Source organism: Terrapene carolina, unplaced genomic scaffold (assembly GCF_002925995.2).
Source record: "Terrapene carolina triunguis isolate 2854851 unplaced genomic scaffold, T_m_triunguis-2.0 Scaffold25, whole genome shotgun sequence".
NCBI classification, from domain to species: Eukaryota; Metazoa; Chordata; order Testudines; family Emydidae; genus Terrapene; species Terrapene triunguis.
The window spans coordinates 1,752,417-1,774,625 of NW_020664376.1; the positions used below are offsets into that span (position 1 = coordinate 1,752,417).

Here is a 22,209-nt window from a genome sequence, read left to right on the forward strand (position 1 = left end):
TGATTCCTCAACCCTGAATGCTAAGCCCAAAATTTACTGAATTAGTAAAAATATTGTGGTTTTGCCATTGAAAATTCAGACCCCTTTTCTGACCCCCATCCTTCCACAAAGTTTTCACAGAGTCCTGCTGGAATAGATCAGACGTGTGGATTACAGCAATAAAGAATATAAGGCTAAGATTTACAAACTTGTTCCAAAATAAGACCTAATTTTGGTAATTACATAGCTACCAATTAAATAAGGAAAACTGAAATGTTCAAAGTAATTACCAAAAATAATACCATCACCTGCTCTTTAGAAGGATACAATATACAAAATGTATCATATTTTCAAATCTGGATTAAAGAATGTGGGGGCGCTGCACACTACAGAAATTGGGACCTCTGTAAACATGACAGAGGAGCAGCCAGGTCAGATCTGAGTAAGTGGATCAAATTTAAGCAAATGGCTTTCCAATTAGGCACACGGGGTCACAGCACCTTTCAGTTTTGTGAGAGTCATTTTGGTTTTGTTTTTTTCCCTAGTTGTTGTGGGCGGAGAGAGGTTCTTGAGATGCCGGCCCCATGCAAGTGCACAGTGTGCACATTAGTTAAGGCAGGTCGGCATATTTTCATCCTGGTTGATTACTAGCAGCTTGCATTTTTGTTTGTGAAAGGTCAAATTCCTCTGGTATAAGTGGGTGCAAATCTGTCAACTTCACTAGTGTTACACCTTTTCATAATCAGCTGTGAATTTGGTATGAATTGTCATATTCTATTGGAGCATTCTCCCTTGATTTTCCCCACAAACTCTGATAGGGATTCCTCATTCTCTTCCTCTGTATAATCTATAATGGTCCCTCTTCCAACATGGGGAGAAGGTGAATAACTTTGAGGGACCACAGAGAAGAAGAGAACAGTGGACTTTTGGATGGTGAGAGACCTTTTGGAAAGATGCCTGTACTTTTTTTTCTCGCACTAGGTTATTTTGGAGTGACATGACAATTGATCTGAGAAACTTAGTGGAAACACAATGCATGTTTCTTTTTTGTGTTTTAGATAGTTTATATTGTTACATGTCAGAAGACCTAGAGAATCCATCAGTAAACAAAGGAAAGCCCTGGAGACAATGAGGAGACAGATATTGACAAACTCAATCTAAATTTGTGACTTTATTTCTTTAACAGTTTTAGGCCAACATTACTGTTCTGCAGACACAGTCAATGGAGTCTACAGCCTAAACTGTACAGACGATACAAATCTATCGTCTGAATATACCGAATGGCCAGGGACTGCAAAGTCAATTATCTGAAGGGGAGGAGAGTTTGTTGGTTTTTCAATAATTGGTGTATTATTGTTGAAAGACTTCTCAGAATTGTATCTTGACAAAGGATTTGAGGGTGATTCTTTGGACAGGTAAAGGAAACTATTTTAAGGATAGTGAGGAGTTATATATGTGAATTCAGTGCATTTATGCAGATATTGTACATGACTAAAGCAATCACAGGTCAAAGAAGAGTGAATTGTTACTGTGAACCAGATAAGAAAATAGTTACAGTTGTGATTAAAAAAAAATGTAAAAAATGGTATGTGGTCTGAGAATTCAGAAGTACAAATACAATTTTCAAGAAGAGAAGAGCAGAACAGGCAAGTTTAGGCAGGGGCTAAAGATAAGTTCAAGGCTCAGTAGAAGGAGACTCAATCTTCTAGGGCACAGACTGTTTAGACTAGTGAGGAGGGCATAGAACTGACCACAAAAGGGGAGGGTGAAAAGCGGGGACAAATGAGCACTCATTTAGCATAGACTTATGCTGTTGAGAGCAAAATTAATCAAGGTACCAAGGGACGTGAAGAGAAGAAATTGTTTTATTGCCTGTACACCAATGCTAGGAGCCTGGGTAATAAATAAAAGGAATTTGAATTACTCTTTTATGATCATAAATTCAACCTAGCTGGCATTTCTGAAACCTGGTGGAAGATTTGCATGATAAGAATCTTAAACTCACTGATTATAACTTATTTTGGAAGGATCGAGTGGGTAAGGGGAGGGGGAGTAGCACTCTGTCAAAAACAGCATTACCTCCTTCCGAGTCACTGACAACTCAAAAGAAAATGATCTTGAACAATTATGGATCAACAGATAAAGCAAGAGGATGTACTAGTTGATGGCTGTAACTAAGTACAGGCCACCAAATTACACTAAAAACAGTATGACCAACTCCATAAGCACTTACCTATAATGTGTAGAGAAAAAAAAATACCTGTGCTGCCATGGTGGACTTCAATCTGAGTGACATATGAGGGAGGTCTCATGCTGTCAGTACTAAATCAAGAGACATTATTTGCTATGCTCCATTATGTCTTCCCCTTTTTGCCCTCCCCCTCTCAACCCCATCTCCAACTTTGCAGGATATAATATAATCATATATCATGTTCTATATGCTGACATAACTTTTCCCCCTTCCCACAGAATATTTCTGAAATTATGCCCCTCAGTGAAACATCCTTGGAATTTCTAAATATTATATATGACAATTTCAAAAAGTGTTGCATCCAACACAGGGGAATTATATCTTAGACCTCATATTGACATATAAAAATGAATTGATCACAGAACTAAAAATTAGTGATTGCTAAGTGACAAGTGATTGTGACTTGATTACATTTCTTATGTGCAAACAGAATAAAATCCCAACAAGTAACATATATATTTATTGCTTTAAAGGAGCCAATTTTCACAAAACTGAAAATAATTATGAGCCAAATCAACTGGAAGAAATAATTTTAATAGAAAAGTGTGAATGACAATTGATGAATGTTTAACATTTTACTAGGTGCCCAAGAGCCACATCCAACAATAGATAAAGAAGTCTCTACTGGTTAAAAAACAACAACCTGAGTTAGAGGGCAAGTAAAAGGCCCATGAAAGCTCATAATAACATAACTCATGAGCTCAGAATAACATGAGATCTGTTGTGCAGTTGGGCCTACAAATGTATCTGCATTGTGTTAACCAGTATGTAAATGTTCATAAGATGTTACAAAAACCTATACTATGTTTATGGGAAAAGGTATAAAAGGGACACAGAATAATTGTATTAGTCTAAACAAAATGGCCAAGTCGATATGATTCCAGGACTGTGTTGAAATTATGCTGGTTAAAAACAGGAGATGTAGACCAGGAAATTAATGAGCCAAAACTCATATGCTGGACACTAGACCTATTTGGTGGACAAAATAATCAGGGGTTGGGATTCCACCCATCACTCCCTTTTGGGGTCCTTAAAAGAAAAAAGATTTTTTAGGGAAAGTACCAAAAAGAACAAAAGGGAGACCAGACGAAAAGAACAGACCGAGGTTACTGGAATGAATGTCACCATCATGGCTGCCACCCCTACCATTTCCTGGAACCACAGGCCTTCATCCATCCTGCTCCTGAGAGGTGTCCTGATCAGAATGGGCCAGAAAGAGAGAGGGATCCAGATGGCATCACCACCACTACCAGCTCCAGGTGAATCCCAAACATGACCTGCAATGGCAGTTATTGCCATCTTGGATACCATCTAAGAGACTGTCAGACAAGGGGGCTTTTCCTTCTAGGATTGGGCTTGAACAACAACAACAGCAGCAGCGAGAACATCTCCAGCCCACCTCAACTAACTTCTTCTCTTTCCCCACAAAAGGACAGTTATTGCCCTCTTAGATACCCTCTAAAAGACTGTCAAAGAACAGGGAGGTTTTCCTCCTAAAAACTGTCTACAGCTAAAGGGAACAAGGGATGTTGTTAAAATGAAAATCTTGTTTAGTACTTCTCATTTTAAACACTTCAGCTATTTTTTCCCCTTCTTTTCTGTGACTTTAATAAAAGGTTAAAGGGATTTCTAATGGTGTGTTTGCCATGGTCCGAAGCAGGCTGAGGTCTTTGTATACCAAAGCCGAGACCTCGTTTAACACTGTTTATTATTGGTCAATGACAGAATTATGTTAACACCTTTGGCCCATGTATTCCCTCTAAAGTAAAACAACAGTTCCCAGTACAATGCTATGACTGAAAGGGCTAATGTGATCCTTGGATGTATAAAAAGGGGAATATTGAGTAGGAGTAGGAGGTAACTTTACCTCTATATTTGGCACTGGTACGACTGCTGCTGGAATACTGTGTCCAGATGTTGATAAATTGGAGAGGGCTCAGAGGAGAGCTGGGAGAAGGTTTAAAGGATTAGAAAACATGCCTTATAGTGGCAGATTCAAGGAGCGCAATCTGTTTATTCTAACAGGAGGTGAAGAGGTGTCTTGATCACCAACTTCAAGAACCTACCTGGGGAACAGACATTTGATAATAGACCTGTAACAGGGCAATCTGCCTTTTTAAGGGGTGGGGAGGAGGAGGAGGGAGCCACCAGCCTTGTTTTAGAGAGAAGCCCAGCACGTAGGTGCTGGGAATCATCAGACCCAGCTGGACAGCATCAAGTGACTGTTTTGGATGATTCTCAGCTAAGGAATGTAAGTAAAGACCCCAAGTTCCTGAGAGTGCCTAGGACCAGAAGAGGGCTGGGAGCACATTCTCCTGTGGCTGCAGAAGTTGGCTATGAGAAGGCAGGTAGGCCTCGAAGACTCCGTTAGATTGGAAAAGATCTAGACCATTAAGCTGCAGGAGTACAGAGACCCCCCCAAAAACTAGGCTGGGAACAGGGCTGTTACTTAGTGGTGTTGTTCCACATTTCATGTGTGTGTTGTGGTAAATAAACAGGGCTCTGAGATAAGGGTTACAAACTGAACTGGGCATGGCCATTTGTTTTTCCCAAACTGGTGATCATGTTCACCAGACTACAAGAGGGCCCTTTGATTTAGTAGACAAAGGTAGAACAAGATCCAATTGCTGGAAGTTGAAGCTAGACAAATTCAAATGTGAAATAAGGTGCATTTTTTTTTAAACAGAGAAGGTAATTAACCATTGGAACAATTTACCAAGGATTGTGGTGGATTCTCTACAACTGAAATTCTTTAAGTCAAGATTTGATGTTTTGCTAAAAGATATGCTTTAGTTCAACCACATGTATTTTACCTGAAGCAGTGATTAATTCAGGGAAGTCCTAAGGCCTGTATTATGCTGATCAGACTCAATTATCACAATGGTCCCTTCTGGTCTTAAAATCAATGAAAGCTGCTTTAGGACTTGAGGTTGGGATTCAGATTTGACAGCACCAGAACCTTGTAATATGTTCTCATGAGATTTCTGCCACAGATGGTGGAAGGATTGTGAGGTCAACTGATGTTTGTAAAATGCACAGTAATCTCACAAGAACGGCTATTCTCATGAAGGTTCTGCCATTTGGGGGAAGAAGTTTTGCAGAAACAAGAGAGATTTCATCTGCATCTGAACCTGGAAATAGTAGAGCCAGCTGGGAAACTGTTTTCCTGTCCCATGAAAGTTTTCAAGATTTCAAAAAATTGTCCTGCCCAGATCAGGACAAAAAGTCCAAATCTCAAAACATTTGGATAACTGAAAATCTGGGGAGGCCGGGGGATGGGTTGTTGGGAATGCTTGGGATCAATTACAACATTTCATTTAGATTTTGACCTCTTTTTTATGATTTAACTTAAATTTTGAAATGAAAAGTCATTTTGAACTGAGAAAACATACCGTTTCCTATAGAAAATGTCAAAATGGGATGTTTTGGCAATTTTGAAACTTTTTAAAAACAGTTTTTAAATGGGACATTTGTTGAAAGTGACCCTTTCCTATGAAAAATTACAGTTTCAATGACTTGGTATTTTGTCAAAAAAAATTCCATTTCCGAAACAGTCCTAGAAAATAGGTCTCCTGGCTTTGAGTCAGACCCAACACTATCAAGGCAGGTTTAGGTCCAATTATTGAAATCTGAACTCCTCTAAAATTCAAAGTAATTTAGATTCCATTTCCAGTCTTAATTGTATCAGTCTAAATGAAATTCTGAATAATAAAAGTGTTAACATTAAAGCCTGTGTGACTTCATGCCAAACATCATTAAAAACAAAGAGGCCAAGTCCCCTACCCCAAGCAATATTGTCAATGGATCGTGTCATTAAAAATCTTAGTAGTATACATAAGTGGGACGTGATCAGCACTGCCTAACAGGTAACATTAAACTGTGGCTCTCCAGGCATGTTTGGACAATTATTAACAGCAAAATGAGTTTGAGAAGCATTAGCTTAGTGTCTGCTCATTACTCCTGCTGCATTCTGTACTTCACGGAGTGTGGAGAATGTTTTGTTCTAAAAGCATCACTGTGCTCCCAGCCAATAACCCTTGCAATGCTATATTACCCTATAAAAATAATTAATATTTTAGGGTCTTGTAGTACCATCTTCACAGACACAGCAGTGGCATATGGTAACTTATTATTATTCAAACTACATTGGATATTGTTAATCTTTCCTTAGGCAAAAGAGGAACCTAATTGTGATACTTAGTGATAATTTCTCTATGAATAAAGAGTAATAGATAATTCATGATCTACAATATTTGGACACTGATTTACTCTCTGCTTGATGCACTAAATGCATTCTAGGTGATAGAGGTTATACATGTAGCTTTTCTATTGTTCAGTCAGAAATTGAACTAGACTTGTAATCATGGCCTGAATTTCTGCTTATGGTATTATATGTTTTTATTCGTATTGCTTGGCTTGATGGACCTGCATTTTTTGTGAGGACTGCTCAATATTATTTGTACCTTGCAATAGTAAAATGAAAAATCAATCATTTTCTTTAGTTCCGTATTTGAAAGAGCATACAAAATGCTATTTTCTGCTCTGAAATGAAAATGTCATTATGGCTAGACGTGGTCTAAAAGCAATTCTGATGCTGGCAGCAGTGCTTGGATGAGTAGGATGCTATAACTTCACATGGCCTATTTTGAGGGGAAGCATTATGCTCTATAGTAGTGCTGCAAACAAAGAACACTTAGGTTTTCAGAATAAAGCTATCATTATAAGGATCAAACTCTTTTTAATCACTCAAACAAAGCACTGTAGTAGCTCAGGCTTTATTGTTTGGGAGTTTATATCTTTGGGGTTGCCTTCTTGCATGCAGCTGTATACACAGATGTTGGTCTATCTCTCCTGTACTCTCAAAGAGCTAAAGGGGACTTAACAGAAGTTGTGTAGTGTAGCTGAAGACTGTAGAATATGTGCAACCAAATTTCAAATCAACTACTTTAAAATGTAGGCGTACAGTACATAATGAGTTCTTTAGGACACGATAATTTCTGTCTTTTCGATTTCACACAGTTATTTAAACTATTGAAAAAGATTCATTTTTAAACATTTTATTTCATACACGTATGTCAATAATTTGAAAAATTTGCCAGTATGAATAATTTAGACCTCTAACACATTTCATAAATGTTTCCAAGCTTAACACTACCATTCAAAATCATAGGATGAAATAAATTTAAATACATACTAGTCATCAGATTTTCAAAACAGACACAATGTCATTCAACACAACTTTGACATTTTATTGGGCTCTTGAAAATGCTAGTTCTGTCATAGAAAATGAAAGGTTATTGCCTACGGAAGAACAAATAACGTCAAATGTAAATTACCTGATGCTGACTCAGTAAATACACAACAGATAGCTTCAAGTGAAAATATATTCCCAAATGTTATACTTCCTAATGTTGTTACACGAGAAAAAAAATCTTTACAATGGCAAACATTTAAATAAGAGACAGTTCAGTTATGAGTTATAATTTAGGGCCAAATCCTGGTCCTACTTGAGTCAAAGACAAATCTCCCATTGGCATTAATGAGACCTTATATCCACTCATTACATTAATCCCTTTTATTTACGCATGTGTCTTTTTTTTTTATTATATTCTTTAAAACAACCCTCAAAGTTCCTATTATGAAAACATACTTTTGGAATTTGCTTGTCTCCCCCACCCCCATATTATTATACATGGCTCTGTGAGATACAAAAAAAAAAAAAAAAAGACCTATAATTTATGTAACAACAACACAATTACTACTACTGCTAGCCATTTGCAATTAATGGGCTCACTGTATTTCATAAGAAAAAAATGCACACTCGATATTATGACAGCGGCCTCTGGACTGTGCACAATACATACGCACACACATTGTCCATGCCTAGAACAATTATTAATCTAGATTGTATGTTCCTAAGGGCTGGCATCATCTTTCTGTTGTGTTTTCATAGCACTTGCCACAATGGAATCCTGCTCCAAGATTGAGGCTCTTAGGCTACAATACTTCGATAATACAAATAATACTCAAAGCCACCCCTGGAGATCCATAGAGATGGTTATTTAACATATCATGCCCACAAGTTACCTGTAATATAACACTTCAGAATTTGTACGTTTACATGTTGGAATGTGTGCAAATGTGCCTGTCTGCTCTTGTGTGTGTGCACCTGTGTGAACATACGCATCATTACTCACACTGGAGAAACCCTGTCATCAGAGCAATGTGTAGCCATCTGAGAAAAACACCTAACGTAGCAGGGTGACCTCAGTCATTTTATATTTCTGTAGGCCTTAGGAGCATTCATCCTAGAGTGCTTGGGATCAAAGATTGTTCCATGGTGATGAGCATTAGTGATACACACAGAAAAACATGTTTTGGAGGGGTCAGAATAAAAGACTGCATAAGCCCAAGCACATTTTCTTTGGTTATCAAGATTTTAAGGGAGACAGGGTTATTTATTCCCCTGCCTTTCATCTTCTCTGCATCTCCAAGAAGCATTTACAATGTCCTATTTTTATCATATTTTTTTTAAATAAGAGAATGTCTTTCTAGAGTCACTGCTGCCAGGCTGTCTCATCCACGATTGCGCTCAATTGTTGGATCTTCCAAAGGCAGGTCTTCCTCTCCCTGACGGAGTAAGAGGGCAGCATCTGGCACAATCATTTCAGCACAAGATAGCAATTGGATAGACAAGTCAACTGCAGAAGTTGCATCAATAAGAGGCAAACGATACTTAAAGAAATCCTAACTTGTTTAGTGCCCTGTGAGCTGGGCTGGTTGTTTTCAGATCAGAGATGTGCATTGCAATCTGAGGTGCTTCTGACTCAGGGGTGCTCCAGACTATGGAAGGTAGAGAGTAGCCAGCCCAGTAAGAGTTGTTCAACTTACTAGGACAGCACAGCAGACTTGGTGGGAGAGCCATAAAGGAATGACAGGGGAAGGCTTTGGAAGCAAAAGGTGTCAGACAAGGTTGGGTGGAAGGGAAAAAAGAGGAGTGGGATGGGGGGATGATGGTGTTGGGTTCAGACATGGAAAAGAGATTGAAACTTGGAGGATGGGGAAATTTACCCACCCAGTATTAAGTAGATTTCATGAAATATTATCAAAAGCAAACATGTTAAATGAGTTACCCCTATGAGCTCTTTGAGTCCCACAGGTCTATAGTAATATATTCCTAGCATGCTGTTAGTCGTCTTTCTAGTGAGTAGATTGTATTCTCACAATCACATTCACTAATGTCACAGGTGAACTCTGACACTCTTTATTATTCTCCATTTCAGGTGAAGAAAGAACAAGAGTCTTGTCTTCTTTCACATACTAAAAATACAGTAAACCAGAAAATTGTCAAGTTGGTCCATGGTAGTTTCATATTATACATCACTAAAATCAGTCTTCGTTTAACTTTTAGTAAGACAAATGGGATCACCATCCATTTTAGCCATAGAGTATAACAGCAGAATGAGTGAAGATGAGGGGTAAGATGGTGAAACAACTGTAATAGATCAAACATATGGTCTAATTTGAAGATATGAATTACTATGCAATGCACATGAGTGTGATTAAACTGTAAAAAGATTTATTTAAAAATACAACTTCCAGTTATGTGCTACTCAAAGATTTCATCTTTAAGGGAGTTGAGTTTTAATGTGATATAGGAAAACTTTTGGCAGTTCACTCAAGCCTTCCTCAGTCTTTAGCAGAAAAAGACAATATGCTGCTGCTTAGCACCATTCATTAAAACTCCAGGTTCTGAATCCATAGAAAATCATTATTTTTCCACCCCGGTCCTATTTTCAAATTATAAACTAAAATTAATAAGGGTATTTTAGGTCACAGACAACAGTCATCCGGGTTTCATGAGAAATGTTGCCTCGCTATTTTGATTACTTTAAAAGATTTGTTGCCTTAAGATACATTTTTTTCTTGTTAGATAAAACCTGTAGTGGATTATTTTGCCTACAGGCAATTTTCATTATTTCAATAACTTGGCTGATTGTTTAGTTAAAATTTTAGGTAAGTTTCCTGAGAAATTATTTAAGTTGTTGATAACTACAATTATTTTCTTAGTTGCAAATTGGAGATTTCTTTGGTTTCCATGTGGCCTCCATTTTTGCAATTAGATTACTTATCTTTTTAAAGTCCATTATATCCATTATTTTTACCTTAAAGCAGGGTTTTCCTCTGAAATCTGCCTTGCAGATCTGTATTGCATGTTCTGTATTTGTTCCTCATCTGGAAATCGCATTATCAGTTGGATTTCTATAGAACGAATGTACCATATACAACTATGTCCCACAATGCAGAATGAAGAGAATACTTTAATTTTATATTTTGGATTGTTAATGCCTATAAGACTCATACCTCTTCCTTTGACGTTTCTGTAATCTTTTAGAATAGAAGCTGTGTGATTTTCATTATTGATGGTCCATGTACTTTAAATAAGTAGCTGTAAAACTGTACTGTGTGCAACTTGGCATGTACATGCTACTGCTGTACACACTAACAAAAACTCCTAGCAAGAAATTTTAGATAACTAGGGACTGATGCAGCTATTCAGTAGGCTGAGTGACAAATTGAGGTCACTCAAAAGGAGTTGATCTGATCAAGGTTAAAAGAAAATCTAAAATGCAATTTAGATGCATACTGCAATCTACAGTCGTTTTTAAAAGCCTTGGGCCAGCACACAGCTTTTACTTACCACAGTAGTGCCAACCTGAGGGACATAAGTGCTTCCAGTTTTTTTAATGCTGAGATGATTTCCTCCCCACACAGCGGCTTTAATAGTGTCCAAACAGTGCACTGCCTAGCCTTACTTTAGACTCTCAGGGGCTAGGTCTCTTCTCACATCAGTTTCACACTTGTGTAACTCCACGGACTTCAGCGAAGCTACGGTACTCCTGATTCTCAGAGTCAGACCCTTGATGCACCATTTGTTTGTCAAATGTTTCTATAATTAAACAAACAGGGGAGAATGTGTCCTGGACACAAATTTGCATACAACGAAAGCTTCAAAGGCTCCCCACTGCAATTGCCTGCATGGCTTGATCTCCATTCCTCACTGTGAGAAATCTTGTGTGGTATGAGGAAGATATGAAAATTGACCTGCTGCTAATGTTGTGGTAATAAATCTGGTACCTAGATTAGAGTTTTCTTTTACTATGTCTATAGCATCATATTCTGACATTCCCCAGGGTACAGTCTGAACTGTTGAACAGCGGTGTCCCCATAACTCTCTAGCCTGGGGTGCCTTTTACACTCCTTTGCTGCCAAAGCAACCACACCGAGCCTGCCCACATACAGCCACTAGCATGAAAAATTACTCCCAGCTATGTTACATGAATGCTCTCCCAGCCATTCATGAATTTCATACTGGGTGACACTCAAATATTCTTCAGGTCTTTAGGCACCTTTAAATACCTTTAAAAATCTGGCTGCTGATCTGCAAAATGCAATTACGATACTTACCATCCTTTAGAAGAGGCTTTGAGGTCTATGAATTAAAATAGGTATAGGAGAGCTAAGAAAAGTTACTATGTAGCAGTATCTGAAATCACTATAGGTTTTTTCTCTGTATCTAGAAGACATAATTGTATGATCACTCTGTGGAATCTGTTGGCAAGGGGGAACTACTTAACGGCAATCCCTGTTGACTACAAGCCCTTTGGGGATACAGATTTTCTCCCCTACATGGTTCTGTGCAGCACTAAGAATGCTGACAGCACCCAACCAATAATGATCCATTTTAAAGAGGAACTGCAGCTCTCAATGTTCTTTTTTCTGTGTGTGACAGGGATTTTGTGAGCAATTTTGGGGGAGCCCTTAAAAATGGCAGCTGTTTAAATGCTTGGAGATTCTTCTAACCCTAAAGTAGAAATACAGTTCTCTCTACTGGAAAAGCAGGGTGCTGATTACTGTACATATCGTCTGCCATGTGATTGGAAAAGGGGTCCAAGCAAGTTTATGCCCTGTCTGTCGTTGTAACCCACACACCTCCTGGGTGTGGGGCTCTGTCCCATCTAGTGGCACCAAGACCACTTAGTGAGAGAGATTAATGAGTCTAGTCTATAGCCTTAGCTAAGAGCCATATGGCTTAAGACTCATGCATTTAGCACTAGAGGTCCCAGGTTCTATACCACCCGCCGGCAACCAAGCTCTGTCAGTGTTACATAATGACCTTATCAAACCACATCCAGGGCCGTCTTTAGGCCGATTCAACCAATTCCCCTAAATCGGGCCCCGTCCCTAAGAGGGCCCCGCGCCCAAGCCCCAGTACAGCGTACTGGCAAGAGCTGGTGCGCTCTACCGAGGTGGCCCGGCTTCCCCAGGGGGCAATTTAAAGGGCCTGGGGCTCCCAGCAGGGGCTGGAGCCCCAGGCCCTTTAAATTGCTACCAGAGCTCCACTGCTGGAGCCCTGGGGTAGGGCTGCGTGGCTCTGGGGGCTATTTCAAAAGTCCAGGGCTCCCGTTGCTTCTATCACCCTGGCCCTTTAAATAGCCGCTGGAGCCCCGCCGCTTCCCCAGGGCTCCCGCAGCTATTTAAAGGGCCGGGGCGGTAGAACCAGGGGAGCCCCGGGCCCTTTAAATAGCCCCCGAACCCCAGGCTGCTGCTGCTACCCCGGTGGGGGAGGGAGGAGGAGGAGGGGGCACTCACCGTACAGGGTGGGCTGTACCCCCTGTACCTGCACCCCCTGCCCGCACCAGCCCCGCACCCCCTGCCCGCAGCCAGCCTGTCTCCAGCCAGCCCCGCCGCACCCCGTGCCCTTCCCGCACCAGCCCTGCACCCCCTGTCCTGCCCGCACCAGCCCTGCACCCCCTGTCCTGCCCACACCAGCCCCGCACCCCCTGCCCTCAGCCAACCCCTGCCGCACCCCCCTGCGGCCCTGCCTGAAGCCAGCCAGCCCACCTCACACCCCCCTGTCTCCAGCCAGCCCCGCACCCCTTGCTCTGCCTGCAGCCAGATCCTACCTCCAGTCAGCCCCTGCCCTGCCTCCAGCCAGCCCCATGTCCACTGGTGCCCTGCAGTTCCCAGGGCAGTAACCCTGCACACCTGCTTCAATGAGGGGGGCAGGGAACAGCTGGGACCCACACATGTGCACACACCCCCAGGGAGTGGTGGGGACCCACACATGAAACGGAGCTCATTTCTAGTTCAGGCCCATCTTTTTAAAAAAGAACTTTAGGTAGGGTTAACATACATCCGTATTTTCCCGGACATGTCAGGCTTTTTGGTTTTTAAATCGCCATCCGGATTTAAAAATTTCTCCTGAGAAAATACGGACGTATGGTAACCCTATTGGTACAAAAAATACATACTGTGGCATATCCCTTAAATCAGAACTTTTTATAGGGAAACGGTTGCTAAGAAATGAAAGGCTTTTTTTTACGTTTTTTTTTTTAAATCATCCCTGCCGAGGTCCCGCCGAAAATGTTCGAATTGGGCCCCGCACTTCCTAAAGCCGGCCCTGACCACATCTGTAGCAATAATAATCACAAAAGGACTTTTAAAGCTACTTAAAGAACACAGGAATAAAAGGCGAAGTGCTGTATACTAAAAGTGCAGCAGTAGACATAGCGTTATACTCTTCCCATGTAAATTATTGAGAGTTATGCACATGTATCAATAAACTCAGTAGTGTGCTTACATCATATTCTGTTCTCATACCTCACAGATCCCCAGCTCAATAACAAATAAGATCACACAATCATTATTGCTTTCACATAGAACTTCTTAGAGCCTGATAACCACAGAGAATTGTATCTTCTATAGGGTAGGAGCAAAAAAGTTCTCCACAGGCTAGGGTGGTTTACATACATAAATCAGAAAACCCACACAATTTTATACCTTCTCAAAAACAGGACACATAGGCATTGTAGGGACAGCACTGTGCAAAATACTATCGTATGCTCATTTTTTTTTCCACTTCTTGCTTACAGAGCTATATTTCTGATACAATTTGGACACCACTGTGCTGATGGGTACAACATAAAAACCTAGCTAGACAGAAAACAAAATTTACAAATGGTGGTATTATGTACTTTACTAACACAAGGGAACCTTTTATGCCAACTATTCAATAATACATTTGGTACTAAGGAATACTGAAATGTTACCAATCACAAAGAACATAGAAAATATTGTTAAGGGGCCCCGAGAGAGGATGCTGTACTTTGTCATGTTTACTCTGTGGTAGCAAACCTGATTTGAGGCTAATTAAGGCTTTCCCACATTGAGCTTTCAATGTCTGTGAACAAGTTCTCAGTTTATGGAGAAAGTTTGTGTGATTCATCTTGCATAAGGACCCCTAGCAGCTTGTGTAGAGCAGCATTGTGGTCCGAGGGGGAAACGGTGAAGCCAATCAAATCCGAAATCAGGTGTTTGGCAGGGAAGGTGCACCCATAGGAGGGCAGGGAAGGTGCACCCATAGGAGGGAAGGCAGAGGGAAGGTGAAATGGCCACTGCAAGTTTGTGGGAAGATGGTAGCCTAGTGGTGGGGAGGGATAGCCCAGTGGTTTGAGCATTGACCTGCTAAACCCAGGGTTGTGAATTCAATCCTTGAGGGAGCCATTTGGAGCAAAAATCTGTCTGGGGATTGGTCCCCCTTTGAGCAGAGGGTTGAACTAGATGACCTCCTGAGGTCCCTTCCAACCCTGATATTCTATGATAGTGATACTTACCATGGAATCATTCTGAAGTTCCAGCCTCAGGAAGCAGAGAGGCCTTCGGAAAAGGTATTAGTCAAGATTAGGTGAGAGGAAGAATCTTATCTCCACTCCCCGCCTCACACCAGCTGTCCAGAAACATTGAAATTTCTATCAAAGGGATAAAACAAAGGAAATTCTGAGTGAGAAAGCTTTAATTCAGCTGCATTGTGCCTGGGCTTTTTTGCACAGATGGTCTCAGAATACAAGGAAATATTTCATACACTTTGCATATTTGAAACAATACTTGCTCTAAAGATTACCAGTGAGGCGACTGAGTAACTGAACTTCATCACAATATTCTTTTTGGCTTCTTTCCTGTTGTTGCAGGTGATTACATAGTCATGACTATATACTTCGATTTAAGTAGAAGAATGGGATACTTCACTATTCAAACATACATACCCTGCATCTTAACAGTTGTGTTATCCTGGGTATCATTCTGGATTAAAAAAGATGCTACACCAGCAAGAACAGCACTAGGTAAGGTCTTAATTCTTTCTGTTCTATCACTGTGTTGAATATTAACAAATATCCTGCTTTACCATTTGAAAATTTCATCTCCTTTCCAATTAGGAGACCAATGTCTCTGGGCATTAGATATGTACTGTACATCGTCACAGCCAGCTCCTACAGGCCTAAAAGCCAGTTGTGACAAGGGAATTTGGTATTTGAGTTTTAAAGGGACAATTAAAAATAAATGACTCTGCCACCTGTTTTGTTTGCATAATAGCTCAGAATAAATGATTGCTTCGCTAATCCTTCTGTGGTTTCTCTAGTAGGATTTTTGAATGATAGGCACAGTAGACTGCTTCCTTCCTTCCATCCTTAAGCTGCTGTTCCTTATGTTATATTTATAGACAGACAAATGTTGATGGATAAGAAGAAATTTGTCCAAAATGATGATGCTTGAGTGCCTAGAGCTAGGTACATAAATAAGAGTCCTGTTTTTCAGAGGTGCTGGCAGCTCTCCAACACCTCTGAAAATCAGGTCACTTATATAAGTGGCAAAGTGTGGATTTAGGAGCTTAAATGTAGGCTATGTTAAAAATAATTGGGCAGAATTTTCAAAGTCTAACACAAAAACTTCAGGCTGTGCAAGTATCAGGAACACAGGGGCGGGGTTATAATAGGAGATTAACTATGTACACATTAAAACAGAAGGAAAGACATTGGGGCTGGTATGCCTGAGCCCTGGTCAGTGCACCATCCCAGGAATAGAACATGGGAAATTTTGCCTCAAGGAAGCATAATCTTTCCAAGAGCTGCTCTGCACCCAGTGGGATACTCACTTTGCACAACTCTTATGCTGACACAAATAGCCTGTCCCTTTAGAGAAAATACCAGGGGTGGGGGATGGCAGATGGAGGGGGATCAGGGCTGTAGTCTCACTACCCCCTTTTGGCTGAGTAGTTCCCTAGGAATGAACAGGGACTGCTGTTGCGGGGGGCAGGTGGGGAGGGCCCCCTATAACGGGGGAGGTCTTTTTCACAAAGCTTTCTGACCCTCCTAGCAGCTATGCACAGGTCATCACCATCTGCCCCTTTTCTATATAGGAAAAATTCTTTTAAAATGACTTATTGAACCGAAAATGATCACGAGTCCTTATCTAAACCTGTTTCTGCAAGCTAGCTTACTAAGATCACACTGGGGAGCTAGACTCTTAGAGGAATTCCCCATTCTCACGAGTTTGTTCTCTCACAAAGTCACAAGAGGAAGCCATTTAGTTCAAGACTGCAATGTTTATTGGCTGTTCAGAGTGCCTCAGTCTAGCATTATCATTTTTTCCAGCAAATGAGTGAATCAGGGCAGCCACCCACCTCCTGAGTGATGTAGCTTCCAGCTCAGAACACAGAGCTCTGGAGGCAATAAAGATGAAAATTTCAAACGTGCTTAAGGGATTTAGGAGCTTATATCTCACCAGAAGGCTTTGGACTCCTAAATACCTTAACCACATTTGAAAATTTTAGCAGAGTCCGTAACTCAGTGAGGCATGTTGCTGTGCAGCCATTTATTAAGGTTTGTCAGCACCTGGCCTGAAACATTCTGCATCACATAAATGAGCAAAACTAACATCTTAAAATGATGGTCCAGCTCATCACGATGAATGACAGCAGAAATATGTTACTAAAAATATGTTTTAAGTATAGGCTTTCCACTAGCTACCACTTTGTTTCAGCAATGAATCCAAACATCAGCGGTTCCTGCTGTAAGTACACAGCCCATCTTGCTACAGGGTTAAATGAGCCTTTATTCTTAGTGAATGACAGGGGACATCTCTTCAAGTCATAGATGGTTCATTATGATGGAGGTATGCAACAGGAGCAGTAACGGGAAGAGACTTGGGAGAACTTGCAATAAGACTGCTGAGAGCATACATTAGTTAATTAAAAACAAATAATGCAACACTAAAAAATTACTTCCCATGAGGTCAACACAAAATCATAAATGTCCCAATTCCACTCCAGAAATTCACAAACCTTAGCAACCCTTTTGACAAGTGTGTTCTGATTTTCTGCTTGGGTGTAACACTCCAAATCCTGCTGAGTGTTGCATTGGTAAGCTTTGAATTGAACAGCTATATACTATAAATGTCCTTCAGAATTCCAGATATGCATAATTTGAACCCCATTTTCCAGAAACAAAAGACTGGAGGCCTGATTCTTATTTACAGTATTGTGTCTCTACATTGCTACTCTAGCAGTAGAAAGGGGCTTTAAAATTTTAAGGCCATTTTCAACTGCCAATGGGGTATAAGGAGGCCTTACTGTAAATGAGAATCAGGCCTTATGGTACTAATGCAATTCTCTTAAATTAGCTGTATCAATAGAGACACGGAAAGATTAACCACAGTGTGTCAATAAACGTGTGAGACAATATTGTGTACTGAAGAATCACAAATCACCCATCTGGATTATGTTTCACAATGCCTGATTTTCATTAAAAACAACAAACCAGGAGAAAAAAAAAGTGTCAAGTGCTTTCTCTTACTAGAAATAGCTTGCTTGTGCGCTATCTCTCAGAAAGCTCATGTACTTATACTGCATAGGTCCATTTCCAAACTAATTAGACAAGAGTGAAGGTTAGAATTTTAGTCACACCAATGTATTGTCTTGAATGTTCCTGAAGACCTCTATCCAGTAGGAACAAGACATTCTGATAGCAATGGGTGAGTGTCAAATTAGAAACTAAGCTAAAGTTTTCCAAGCAGTCTAGATCTAGATGAATTAGGTGCCCAACTCTTTTTGGTTAGATAGAGTTCAGAGAAGTCCATGTGGATATAATTCTGAGACATAACTAAACCTTTAGTTACTGGTCTAAAAATATAAATTACATCAAGCAACTAGAAAGTAATGCATAGGTGGGACGTATGTCCTTGTGCCCCATCAGAGCCCAAATGTCTCCCAATGGTCAGTTTACTGTAAATCTTCAGAATAGCCACATTAGTGCTCTTTATTTGCTTTAGTGCACTTACATAATTTGAACAAGAAATCTGTCTGAATTGAAAAGTAGCATACATTGTACCCGCTTCTAAAAATAGTACAGTGTGCATTTGTGTGTAACACAGCTAACGGCTACTCACTGAAATCATCCTGGGTTTTCTAGATCATTAATGCTAATCAGTCAAAATGATTTATAGACTTGGGGAAGGGGGCAAATTTGCCCCTGATGTAACTTCATTAACTTAAATGGCGTTACATCAGGGAAAAAATTTCACTCCCTGAAATTAATGAGTAATGTGCTGAGCTATTGGCAACTGCTCTGGGTTGTATGAAATAAAGGCTTTACCCCCCTTCTGCACAGCTATCAGTAATGAGCTAGATATATACTGAAATATACTGAAATAATGAAATAAGGGATATTTAGTTCTGAGAGGACAATAGAACTGTAGTAATAATCCCTATTGTGGCACGGCACATACACAAACACTAGCACCTGAATATGAAGATCTCAAAGCGTTTCTTTTTTAAAAGATGGGTGTCATTTTCCCCTGCTTTACAAACCAAGGGATGAGGAACAGAGAGATGAAGTTACCCTCAGATCACACTGAGTCAGTGTCAGAGATAGGCAGATAACGCACGAGTCCTGACTGCCAGTTATGTGTTCTAACCACTAGACTATGCTGCCTCCTTGTGTAAATGCCTCAATCTACAGGGCTGGAATTGCTTTCTAATATTTGTACTTCTCATTAACTATGAAAATTACCTTCTTCCAAAGCTACCAATCTAGATATGTTGACAGGTGTTTAAAGAGAAGAAAAATTACACTGGGTAAACTATGGGGGTGTTTTTTATTGAAATTCAGAGGGTTTAATTTAACTGAAGTTTTCAGCAAACTGCCTTCTTCTGATATACTGTATCTATATACATATATAGGTAGGGTGTTAGCGCATTCCATTATCTGATACTATTATGGTTATGTTACCATATCGCATCTGAAATTGCCCTACGATGGCACTTAATAAAAACTCACATCACTTTCCTTTCACTTCCATCCTTCAGTCACTTACATTTTGAAAATGAATTTAGTGTTCATGAAAGTTGCCAAGATTGGAAGACGGAGAAACTGAAATTCTTACCTACAAACTAGCTACAGCTTGGGCAACAATCTTCCCCATGCTGCCCCCTCAACGTGCCATTATTCTTGCCTGGCAGAAGATACCCTTAGATGTAAGAGGGCAATTGAGCCTCTCTAACCATGTAATCCATGAGTCCTCTGAGACTGCCAGATTCAGACCACTAATTTTCTTTGCATAGTGAAGTCCTGTAAGCAGCTATCAGATGGTAAAATATTAATGTAAGTATTGATCATGATTAAATTCATACCAGTGACCTAAAGGTAAAACATTGTTCACCCATTCTGAATCCCCTGAGCTATCTTAGTTTGCTGGAAAGTCTTATTTGATTTATAAAATAGTAAATTTAGTATTGATGTCACTGACAGAAAATAAATTTAAACACATACACTTCTCTGACTGAGGGCATTAACGCCAGCTGTGACATGAAGCTGCGGAAATGAGATCAGGATGACTGATAGTAATTTCAGATCTTTGGTAGGTCTTAAAAAACTGACAGACAGTTCTGGAGCATTGCAAATTTTAGAACAGGGTGGAAGGCTCTTCCCACAATAAGAGGTCTATCATAGAACCTCCTGGACATCATCCACCAAAATGATCTCACACAGAGTAGCAGTGAGGCCAGGGTAAAGAATCTAGATACTATTTTGGGGAAAAAATAGGTGTTGGTTCTTATTGATGTATATGGCATCTAGATATACGCTCGATGTATAGTGTTTTTTGCTTTTTGTTCCATTCCTGCTCACTATGTGATACTATAAAACAGATTTTAATGTTTAAAAACAGTGTTTCTATTGCTTATACACAATGGACTAAATTTTTATTACTTCAAAAATAGCTTTCAGTGCTTGTTTATTGTATTTGTTCTCAGGGTAGCCCCTCCCACCATTCACATCACCCTGGTTACACTCTATTTTTAGTGTGCTAGCTCAATCAGAGCTCACTCAGGTATGTCTCCGAAAGCTGGAATGTACACCTGCCAGCTCCAGTGCAGACATACCCTAGGCAATGGCATCTTATTTGCATAAAGCCTGAATTTTTGAGCTCCAAATGTGGTTGGGGAGCCCCAATCCAGCCCCAAGCCAGGGTGAAGAGATGCTACACACTTTCCCCTGTGTCTGCCCTTTCAAATGCCACTGTATCTGCAACTCTGGCCCAGCTCCTGCCCATTCCTACTGTGGTCTTCTGTCTAACTAGGTTCTGATCCTAGCACCCATCACTGTAGTATCCAAGTGTGATACTGCATGGAGTTGCAACATCTATCTTTGGGGTCCATAGTTTTAAATGAATGGTTTATGTATAATTGTGTTCGACTCCATGGGGGACGGCTACCACGACTCCTCCAGGAACTTAAAACAGTGGGCGGTAATTAAGGCAAATCAGCCAGCTTATAAACCTCCCTCCCAGAGAAGTCCCCCTCCCGGGGGAAAGGGGGAGGCTCACATATACTGGTTCAAACTGGATTCTCCAGAGAACAACAGAGAAAGGAAGGACTTGTGGATAAATATCCTGAGTTTAAACTGACTCGGGGCCTTCTTTCTGGGTGACCTCTGGTAGGCTTTTATCATGCATATAGAAAAGTTTATTGTTTTTATATGTTTTCTCTGTAATGCTTTTACCTTAAGAATAAACGTGCTCGCTTAGAAGAAGCTGTGTGGTGACTTGTATCTGCTGGCAATACACTAGTCATAGCCCTTGGAGAGAAAGCAAAGGCAGACTGGTTTGCTAAGGATATTGCAGTGTAGTTCAGGGAGCAGTGCAGACTTAAAACATGTTGTCAGGAGGGAGGGAGACACAAGTCTCCGCCCTGGAGAGGTGATGTCTGGGAGCCCTTGAGGGACCATGGACAGGGAATACAGGTGCAGTTACTCTGAATCTATGACAAAGTACCCTCCAAGACTAAGAACAAAAATCTCTGTCTTCTTTTTCAGGAAGTGGAGTTTAGGATTTTTGTTTTTGTTTTTTGTTTTTATAAAATAAAAGATCGAGTGAGCAGTGGGAGTGTAAAAGTGTTGTTGTCAGAACATTCAGTCAAAGAGATGGGTTTTGCATGGAGGTTGTGAATGGGGCCAGGTTCTTAGTCACTTTCAGTTCATTTAGCTGAGGAGTTTCATAGTCTGGATCAGGGGTCGGCAACCTCTGGCATGCGGCTCACCAGGATAAGCACCCTGAGGGGCTGGACCAGTTTGTTTACCTGCCACCTCCACAGGCTCGGCCAATCGCGGCTCCCACTGGCCACGGTTCCCTGCTCCGGGCCAATGGGGGCAGCAGGAAGCTGCAGCCAGCACATCCCTCGGCCCGCGCCTCTTCCCGCAGCCCCCATTGGCCTGGAGCAGCGAACTGCGGCCAGTGGGAGCTGCGATCGGCCGAACCTGCGGAGGCGGCAGGTAAACAAACTGGTCCGGCCCGCCAGAGTGCTTACCCTGGCGAGCCGCGTGCCAGAGGTTGCCGACGCCTGGTCTGGGTGAAGCTCCCAGGGTCCCAAGTTGCCCCTTTTGTCTGTAATTTCATTGTGCCTGTGGAACATACCGATCATTGGAGGCTGTGATGAGAGAGAGAGAGAGTCTCCCTGTTAGCGAAGAACAACTCTGTGAATCAAGACAGAGACTATGAACTGGCTGTGAGTTCATGGGGGAATCAGTACAAAGCTCTGCTATGATGGGTTGCTGAGCAGGGACGTCGTTGTGTTCTAAACTAGCAGC

General features: G+C 40.9%; 1 protein-coding gene across 1 annotated transcript in view; it reads left to right on the top strand.

Moving 5' to 3' along the window:
* LOC113406292 (gamma-aminobutyric acid receptor subunit gamma-3-like) overlaps window positions 1–22,209 on the top strand; it is a 515,367-nt gene that overhangs the window by 481,844 nt on the left and 11,314 nt on the right. The window contains exon 7 of the mRNA XM_026650329.1: window positions 15,262–15,414. Coding sequence (XP_026506114.1) covers window positions 15,262–15,414 — 153 coding nt within the window. The remainder of the gene's footprint in view (window positions 1–15,261; window positions 15,415–22,209) is intronic.